The sequence below is a fragment of the Elephantulus edwardii genome, unplaced genomic scaffold, assembly GCF_000299155.1.
Source record: "Elephantulus edwardii isolate Elephantulus edwardi_28Jun2011 unplaced genomic scaffold, EleEdw1.0 scaffold00021, whole genome shotgun sequence".
Lineage (NCBI taxonomy): Eukaryota > Metazoa > Chordata > Mammalia > Macroscelidea > Macroscelididae > Elephantulus > Elephantulus edwardii.
In genome coordinates this window covers 9,073,512-9,084,009 of record NW_006399771.1, presented here as the reverse complement: position 1 = coordinate 9,084,009, position 10,498 = coordinate 9,073,512, and the positions used below count along the sequence as shown (strand labels likewise).

The window sequence follows — 10,498 nt, the reverse complement described above, 5'->3', positions numbered from 1 at the left end:
CTTCGTCTGACATACTTTGGACATGTTGCCAGGAGGGATAGGTCCTTGGAGAGGGACATCATGCTTGGGAGGGTTGAGGGACAATAAAGGAGGGGAAGACCCTCTATGAGATGGATTGATTCGGTGACTTGGGTAATCTGGATGGGTGTGTCAGAGGCGGTGCAGTTGGCGCAGGATAGAGCAGGGTTTAGGGCTGTTGTGCATAGGGTTGCTATGAGTCGGAAACGATTCGACGGCACATAACAACAACAACATCTACGATAGATTATTTTTCTGAGGGATTCTCACTAAAAGTAATTTCTCTCGAAATTTCTCCAGAGAATAAAATAACCCAGCTGTTGATACTCTTTGCAAGAACATAGTGTAGGGAACCTGCTCTTTCAAAAGAAGAATTTTATCCCCTTTTGGTCAAAGCTCATCCCATCATCCACTGCATCGTGACTCCAAGACCTGAGCTTTTCCGATTGTTCAGAGTTCGGTTTTCTACAAGCTCTGCAGTCTGTCATTTCTTCTACAATGCTAAAAGTATACCAAATTTATCGTTTCTTTCCATTTCCTGAATATTTTTGGGACTTAGTTATCCACCAGTGCTTTCTCTTATATTTTCTACCATAATGCCTTTCACCTTTTTATTACTAGTATTATGGGATCTCAGGAGATAAAAACTTTATTAAATATTTTTGATAGATTGTGTAAACTGAGATTTGCCGAAATTACGCCTTGAGAAGAATGGAAATCCAAGAATATCTGATCGTACCTATGTGAAACCTATACCCAAACCAGGAAGCAGTCCTCAGAACAGAATAAGGAAACACTTTATTGTTCGAAATCAGGAAAGGATTATGTCAGGATGCATCCTGTTTCCATACTTTTTCAATCTATATGCAGAAAATATCATTCAGGAGGCTCGACTTTAGGAAACAGAATGTGGCATCAGAAATGGAGGAAAACTCGTCAGCAACCTATGTTATACTGATGATACAGCGTTGCTTGCTGAAACTGAGGAGGACCTGAAGCACTTGCTGCAGAAAGTCAAGGACTGTAGTCTTCAATATGAATTGAAGCACAACATAAAGAAAAGAAGGATTCTCAACACAGTGCCATCATGATAGATGGAGAAGTGATTGAGGTTATTAACAGTTTCAGCTTGCTCAGTGAACACATTTGACACCAGCATTCAGGAAATCAAAAGATGAATTACACTAGAGAAATTTGCTGTTAGTGATCTCTCCAGAGTTCTGAGGAGCAACAATGTCATCCTAGAGACTGAGGTGTGCCTGATCCAGGCCATGGTCTTTGAAATTACTTGCTATACATCACAGAGCTGGACAATGATTAAGGATGGCAGAAGAATCAATGCTTTTCAGTTGTGGTGCTTGAGAAGAATCTTGAACATACCATGGACCTCCAAGAAAACAAGTCTTTCTTGGAGAGGGTAAAACCATGTTTCTCCTTGGAGGCTAGGATTTTGAAGCTCCATCTCACATACACTTTGAGCACATAGGTAAGAGGTACCAGTCCTTGGAGAAGGACATCATGCTTCGAAGGGTGGGGGGTTAGCACAGGAAAGGAAGACCCAGAAAGAGATAGATTGATACAGTAACTGGGGTAATGGGGGTAGAGGTGTTGAGGGTCAGTGAGATTGGCCCAGGATCGTGCTGGCTTCAGAGCTATTGTAGAGGGTCACTATGAGTCGCAGGCAACTCGATGGCACATACCAGCAACAACGTACACATCAGTTGGTAGAAGTGACTTTGAAAGCATACAAAATAAAGAAACAGGATGAAATCACATATGGAGACAGTAACAAGTAGAGAGTTCAAGACAATTAAGAAACTTTAGCAAGTTACAGAGACTTATGGGTGACCCTGGAGGACATTATGCTGAGTGAGGTATCTCAGTCACAAAGGGACAAATGCTATATGGTGCCACTGTTGTAGAATGAGGCTGGCATTGGGGTGGGGGTAAGACTGAGAAAAACTGGATAAAATATGTTTATGGCATTGAAGTCTATGGGGGAGAGAGTAGTCTAAAAGTATTATATTTTAGGGCATAATTTTTATCGTAGGAGTATGCAATGAGGGTTGCAGAGTGGATTATATTTGGGGGTAGGAGGTGGAGTTTGGGGAGGTGCGGGGGGGGGATTGTGTACCAATGAGGGAGGTTTTTTTTGCTTTTCAAGGAGAGGAGCAAAAGGGGGGGAGGGGTTTGTGCGGGGAGAAGGGTGCAACAATGAATGAATGGAATCCCAAAATCTCTGTAGATGTTCACTGAAATGAAAAATAAACAACCTAAATTAAAAAAAGAAGAAGAAAAAAAAAAGAAAAGCTAATGGACGAAGTAGTTACAAGATAAAAAAGTGAAGAAGTCCTTGGATTGCTATTTTGATAAGTAGATTGTGTCTCAATAAAATGACAAGATGAGAGTGAATTTTTTAAGTAGTTTAGAATAATCTATGCCTATGTTGAATTGTCAGAAACAGAACTGGTGCTATTTAAGTTAAATGTTAACAACTCTTCAGAATTGGCTTCCTTGATCTTTTTACTCAGGCTTCCGTGAATCTTTTTATTCTTTCTGGTGTATTTTCACTCCCTATTTGTTTCATACATAGAATTAAGTACTTAGTTATTTTATTATTTATGCTCATACTTGCCTTTTGTCTGTCTGCCGTGTGGAATGTAAATCTTACCAGGGCAGTTACTGTGGCTTTAATCTCCAGGTTGAAGCAGAAAGTATTTAGTGAATACTTGATTGAGTAGTGGTTTCAATTTAACTGACTAGGCATCAGATGGGTAGGCCTGAAATAGAGTGGTGACTATGAGAATAAACCCAAGTCTAGGAACATGGCTGCGATTGGATTGGCAAGAACATCACAGAGATTAACTTGGTGGCAGCCATATGAGGAAGGAATCATGAAAGTAGTCTCTGAGGTAATTCCCTCAAGTTGAAAGTTACATGTATTTGTGTTTAGTTACATGCATTTTTATAGCTTTTGATAATAAATTTTCTGTTAATGTTTAGTTAGTAATATAATATTTTAACATGTTTCTGTGTACAGTTCATCAATTCTTATTCATCCAAATGAGAAGCTTTCATGCTATTTTAAGTTTGTATAGGTTTTTGTGAAAACTTTTTATACAATTAATCCTTGAACTACTTAGGTTTTGTGATACCAACTTCCCACGAAGCTGAAAAGCTGCATATAACTCTACTGTTAATATGCAATTTGTTGTTGTTGTTGTTGTTGTTGTTGTCGTAGTTATGTGCCATCAAGTCGCTTGTGACTCATAGCGACCCTATGTACAACAGCCCTAAACCCTGCTCTAGCCTGTGCCAGTCACACTACCTCTGACACACCCATCCCAATTACCCCAGTCACTGAATCAATCCACCTCATAGAGGGTCTTCTCCTTCTGTGCTGACCCTCCACCCCCCCCCCAAGTATAATGTCCCTCTCCAAGGACCGGTCCTCCTTACATGTCCAAAGTATGTCAGATAACGCCCTAGAATCCTTGCCTCCAAGGAGCCGCCCAGTTTAACCCTCTCCAGGATGAATGTTTTCCTAACAGTCCATGGTACATTCAACACTTTTCTCCAGCACCACAGCTCAAAGGCATCATTTCTTCTATCCTCCCTAGTCACTGTCTAACTTTCTGATGCATCACAAGTGAGTGCAAAGACTATGGCCTGTATCAGACACACCTTAGTCTTCAGAGTGGTACCATTCCTCTTCAGTACTTTGGAGAAGTCCCTAACAGCAGACTTTCCCATCTCAATACATCTTTTAATTTCCTGGTTGCTGGTGCCAAGAGTGTTGACTGTCAGCCAAGCAGACTAAAGTTGTTAACAATCTGTATCTTTTCATCATTCATCATGATGCTGCCAATTGGTCCAGTGGTGAGAATCTTTGTCTTCTTTATGTTGAGTTTCAATCCATAAGTGAAGGCTGCAGTCCTTGACCCTCTGCAGCAAGTGCTTCAGATCCTCCTCAGTTTCAGCAAGCAGGGTTGTGTTATCTGCATAACGCAGATTGTTGATAGATCTTCCACCAATCCTGATGCCACACTTCTCATAGAGCCCACCTTCTTGCTTTTCTATGAATTGCTTCTCTGTCAGATACTTCTCTAAATTTGAACATTCTGATCAAGACAGACTAGGAAGAAGGATTGGCCACCCACTTCTGAAATAGCAGGCCTCTGAAAATCGTATGTACAACAGAACACACGTAGACTACCAGAGAGAGCAAGTGAGATAGAGCTTTCAAGTATGGAAATATGAAGGAAGAGGAACAGTTGTAAGCAGACACTAGTGAATGGGACATGGAATGTGAGAACCATGAATGTAGGAAAATTAGATATTATTAAGAAAGAAATGGAACACATAAATATTGACATACTAGGCATTGGTGAGATGAGATGGACCAGCATGCATTTTGAGTCCAAAGATCATATGATATATTACTTCAGAGATGAAAAGGTGAGAAAAAATGGGGTTGCTTTCATAATGAAAAAGTAATTTGTAGATCTGTCTTGAAGTACAACATTGTGAGTGGCAGAATAATACCCATACACTTACAAGGATGTCTAGTGAATACAACAATATGCAATTTACTGAAGGCAAAGTGCTCCATAGTGATGTCTTCATTCAAACAGTGTTTTAAATAAAGTTGCAAGATTTGAAGTCACCACATTAGCAACAAGGAAAGAATATTTGTGTAGAAGTGGACCCACGCAGTTCAAATCTGTGATAGTTAAGGTTCACCTGAACACTTATTTATATTCAGATCAACAAATTAAAACTGAGCATAGTACACTAATACTCATTACCATGGAATTGCTTCCAACTCATTCCATCACGTTTCCAAGATTATAATGAGGAAACTGCCTATCTTTCTCTCTAGGAGCAACTGGGGAATTCCAATTGCTAGAGTACAGCATATGGTTACTTAGGAATATGAAATGGTATGTAGGAGTGGCCTCCACTTCCTGAACCACATGCCTCCGGAAACTCTGTGAACTTTGATAAATGTTGATAGTTGTAGAGGGGCTTCAGGCCTTTTGTTCTTAGGGTCACTATGAGTCATACTCAACTCAAAGGCAATAAACAACAATAATGCTTTAATATGCACATTTTAATTAACATGTATTTTATACTTGTTAGGGAAGGCAACTAATGAAGATATATACATTTCCATGAAAGTCCATTACCCATATCAACTTTGTAATGTCAAGGTTTTTTCTGTAATGTCAGTTTTTGATTACTTTTGTTTAATGAGAAACACACAAGTGAGGATATTGCAAAATTCAGTTCATTTGAAAGCAACATTTTAATTAGCAATCAGAACTAATTTCTGACAATATATTTAACCTAATTATGCTTTTTAGAACAAGATTGAAATTATTTTTCATTATTTGATGCCCAAGAGGGGATTTCAAAGCCTGTCATGGGCAGAATAAGCCCAAGCTGAACTTTAATAATAACGGGATAACCTATTTATGTGACTTGCTGTATTTACAGGTTTAAGCTAAGAAAAGCTACAGAGTTAGTAAATGTATTGCTAATTCAAAATTAGGACTCTCTGGTGGCGAAGTCCATAGGGAGTTGTACTGCTAACGCCAGTTTAAATCCAACAGCTCTGAAGAGAAAGATGGACAGTCTCCTCGTAAGTGATTTATAGCTTCTGAGAACTCCCCAGAAGGTCAGCTATGAATAGGTTCCAACTTGGTGGCCATGAGTTGAGTTTTGTTCAGAATTCCTCAGCTTTTGGAGAGTAGTGTTGGAGTCCCATGTGGCAAAATCCACTGTTGTCTTTTTTTAAGTAAAGAAGAAAAAAGAAGAGGAACGAGACAATGAGATCTGTGCCCATGTACTATTTTTAGGAATCTTATAAAGCCAGTAAAATGATCATCACCATTGATAGAACACTCAGCTGTAATGTGTAAGTGTACACTTTCTGCAGGAGCTGGCATATGGACTTAGTAAGTTTACTTCATGACCTCTGAGTGGTTTTTAATAATCCCCTTGGGTTCAAATCATAGTTAGGTAAAGATATTTTAATAGTAAAGTGATTCACGGAATGACGACTGTCCCACAGGGCCATCAGCCTCATCATTAAGGCTTTTCTCTTTCTGGTTAGAAAGGAATGGGCTCCAACCACTTTCATCCCTCCCTATGTCCTCTCTTCCACTCAGGAGAGCAGGAAGTCTGAACATTTTATCTAGATGGCACATAACAACAACAACAACAGCATCTCTAGAAATTCAGACTATTAACAAACCTTGCTATCATTTGAGTAGCTGTTTATTGATAGTTGTATTAAGCACACTGGGGATGATATAATTCAGAAATGTATCCAGACACCAAAGAGCCCACAGACAATAATAATAGGTGATGCGATAGCGAAATTCTCTTAGGAACACAAGGTAAATAATATTTTTTTAAATTATTTTCCAATTTAGTGTTATTCATTATACTTTGAATTTGAAGCAATGTTTATTGGATTGTTAGTTAACAATTGTTAGACCTTTTGCTTTTTTTTTTTCTTGATATGTATGGAATCATCCTGGTTAGAAGCTTTTTGAAAGCAACATTCTTTTTACAAAAGGGAAAGAATGAGTGAAAGGACTATCTCAAAGGAATGGATGATTATGCATTATATGTATGATAATTAATGATCTGAAATAAGACATGCATGGCAAAATGAACTTGGGGTAGGAGAGAGGGAGGAAAAGGTGTATCAATAAATGAATGAAAAGTCAATGTTTCTGTAAATTTTCACTAAAATTACAATTTTCTAAAAACATACAGGTTGGGTATGCATTCAGGGACATATTATACATTCATTTAAATCAAAATTATAAACACTATTTTTAAAAGGGGGAGCTCTGATAGCCTAGTGGTTAAGAGTTGTGCTACCAACTCAAAGGCAGGTGCTTTGGGTACACCTGCTCTTCTTGGGAGAAAGGTGAGCAGTGACCTTCCATATGTTTTGCAGCCCCTGAAGACACACTGGAGAAAAAGCCATGAGTTGGTTCTGTCTTGACAGCAAAGAGTTGAGTTGGTTTGAATATTAAAACAGGAAACTCACTGGTGTTGGGTCACTTCAAACTCATGATGACCATGCATCAGATTTCAAGGCTATAAATGGGAGGATATTTCCCATGCTTCCTAGGAAGCACTAGGAGATTTGAGCCCCAGCCTTTTGGGAGTGGCACAACACACTATAGACTATGCCACCAGAGCGCCTTTGCCATAGTAACATAAAGATGACAAGCAAAATGAGACAAGAAAGAGTGACTTGGTATTTGTGAAGTGTCTGCTGTATACATCTCTGTGCTTTATTTTCTCTAACAACCTAAAAAAATGTTATTTCAACATTTTACAGAGACAGAATTGGAATACAGCTTTATTAGGAGACCTATTAAAATCAAGTAGCTGTTGAGCACCAACACAAAGCTGTTGTTGTTGTTGTTGTTATGTGCCATCGAGTCGCTTGAGACTCATAGCGACCCTATGTACAACAACCCTAAACTCTGCTCTGTCCTGTGCCAATTGCACTGTCACCGATACACCCATGCCGATTACCCCAGTCACTGAATCAATCCACCTCATTGAGGGCCTTCCCCTCCTGCGCTGTCCCTCCACCCTACCAAGCATGATGTCCCTCTCCAAGGACCTGTCCCTCCTTACAACATGTCCAGAGTATGTTAGATGGAGCCTCAGAATCCTTGCTTCCCAGGAGCCATCGGTTTAATCCTTTCCAGGATGACTCTTTTTGGTTTCCAAGCAGTCCATGGTACCCTCAATACTCTTCTCCAGCACCACAGCTCAAAGGCATCAATTCTCCTTCTATCTTCCTTAGTCATTGTCGAGCTCTCTGACACATAAAAAGTGATAGAGAAAAAAAAAAGTGATAGAAAAGACCATGGCCTGTATCAGATGCATCTTAGTCTCCAGAGAGACACTGTTGCTCTTCAGTACCCTGAAGAGGTCCCTAACAGCAAATTTTCCCATGGCAGTACGTCTTTTAATTTCCTGGCTGCTAGTGCCGAGAGTGTTGACTGTGGAGCCAAGCAAACTAAAGCTTTGAACATTCTCAATCTCTTCACCATCCATCCTGATGCTGCCAATTGGTCCAGTGGTGAGAATCTTTGTCTTCTTGACATTGAGCCTCAATCCATATTGGAGGCTGCAGTCCTTGACCCTCTGTAGCAAGCCCTTCAGGTCCTCCTCAGTTTAGCAAGCAGGGTTGTGTCATCTGCATAATGCAGATTGTTGATGAATCTTCCACCAATCCTGACACCACACTTCTCCTCATAGAGCCCAGCCTCCCGGATAATCTGTTCTGCATATAGGTTGAAAAGGCATGGAGGTAGGATGCATCCCTGGCGTACGCCCTTCCCAATTTTGAACCATGCAGTGTTTCCCTGCTCTGTTCTAACTACTGCCTCTTGGTCCAAGTATAGGTTTCGCATTAGAACGATCAAGTGTTCTGGGATTCCCATTTTTCTGAGAGTCAGCCACAGTTTGTTATGATCCACACAGTCAAACGTCTTTGCATAGTCAATGAAACACAGATAGACATTCCTCTGGTATTTTCTGCTTTCAGCTAAGATCCATCTAACATTAGCTTCAATATCCCTATTACCATGACCCTTTCTAAACCCAGCCTGGATTTCTGGCAGTTCTCTGTTGATGTGCTGTTCCAGTTGTTTTTTAATAATCTTCAGTAGAATCTTGCTTGCATGTGAAATCTAGATTTCTTACAATCCCTATCTTACCATTTGTCACCATTTGGTTGACTTATTCCCAGCTCTTCTATCCTTCTTTTAACATTGTTTTTGGTTACAAAATAATGTTGTTTAGCAGTAAAGAATAGAGTTGTGTGAGTTTGTTTGAAAAGTATTTGCACTGTACAATATTAAGTAGTACAAATATTGTGATTTTTTTTTACAGAATTGTGTGAACAATCATTAATTGATATTATAAGGATGTCATTATAAGAAAAACATTTAATATTTTACCTGATATTTGTAATAATACATTTATGTAACTGTCAATATACCAGTAGTTATATGTACCCAGAATGTTCTAGAAACAAGTGAGCAGAAAACTATTATTCCTACAAAATAAAAGATCTTTTTCCTCTGGTAAAGGTTTGTTGTTAACTAATATCTTAAGAATTTTGAGATTTATTCTTTTGTGTTAAGATAGTTTTTACATAACTCATACACTTTTTAAAACTTTTCATGTGATAGCATTGTACTGAGATTTTATATAATTTCTAGCATTTCTTAGGTTTGAGAATTATTTATATATTAATAAAATCATTTTTATGGTAAACTTGTATAGTATGGATCATATTTAACTATTTTTGTATGTTTTAACATTGCTATATATCTGTTGAAAATATTCCTGATAGTATGACATTGACTGTTTAAAAATAAGTAAACATTTCTTCTTGTCAAACTATTATGCTAATTCCATAATGGCTACATTTGGATTCTTTGGGGTGTTCTCTTGAAAACATTGGTAAAATTTTAGACACTGTATGTATTTTAAGAATGAATAGTGAAAACTGAAGGAAAGTGGACATAGATTTATTAACATTCCCTACTGAGTATTTCTTGGCAAGGCCTTTAAAACAATATTCAGTGTTTTGTAGGCAAAGCTGAAACATTTTTACATTTTTTCCTCAGAAAAATGTATCTGATTCAGTTACTAGGTGTTCATGTGTAACCTGTATGTTCCATTAAAGAAAAAAAAAATAATAATTTCTCTCTCCACCTGCCCTATTGAAAGTGCAGAGCACACAACAGCTGTTTGAAACCTTTATTCCTCCAAGGTTGTCTTTGTCTATTTGTCTAAATGGCTCAATTGCTTCCATAAAATGCTTCCAGCCATAAGGGAATCATTTACATAAGTGGATGGAGATTTTGGTGTTCCATGAAGGGAATTTTGACATGGCCTCTAAATTGTTTTCCTTCCTTTCCCTTGCTGCAGTACCCGGCTGCTCTGATGAACCTAGGAGCTATTCTCCACCTCAATGGCAGACTCCAGAAGGCCGAGGCCAACTACCTGAGGGCCTTGCAGCTCAAACCAGATGATGTCATCACTCAATCGAATCTCCGCAAACTGTGGAATATCATGGAAAAGCAAGGTCTAAAGACTTCTAAGACCTGACACAGGAGGCAAGATCATGCCCTCTTCCATTTTGAAAGATGACTTCGTTAACAAACAGAACTTCCCAGCAGTGCGACGACAAGAGCTCATTAGACTTCCAGACCAGAGGCCATGATCACTAAGGGCACCTCCACTTCTGGGAGAGTCCCAAGTTGCGGCTGGTGCAGCTGTAAACACCAAAAAAAAAAAAAAAAAAAAGAACATTGGCAAACTCCTGACAGATATAGTTGTTACCCACAAAACAAAACCAGAGCACTTAAGACAAAGGCTTTTAGCAGTCTTTATATAAAAAGGAGGAGAGTCTAAGGTACAGATA

At 38.9% G+C, this 10,498-nt stretch overlaps 1 protein-coding gene across 1 annotated transcript in view; it reads left to right on the top strand.

Annotated features, from left to right (window-relative positions):
• Positions 1–10,211, top strand: part of TMTC2 (transmembrane and tetratricopeptide repeat containing 2) — a 675,945-nt gene extending 665,734 nt beyond the window's left edge. Inside the window, exon 12 of the mRNA XM_006882534.1 lies at positions 10,003–10,211. Coding sequence (XP_006882596.1) covers positions 10,003–10,182 — 180 coding nt within the window. The 3' untranslated portion in view covers positions 10,183–10,211. The remainder of the gene's footprint in view (positions 1–10,002) is intronic.
• The last annotated feature ends 287 nt before the right edge of the window (positions 10,212–10,498 follow it).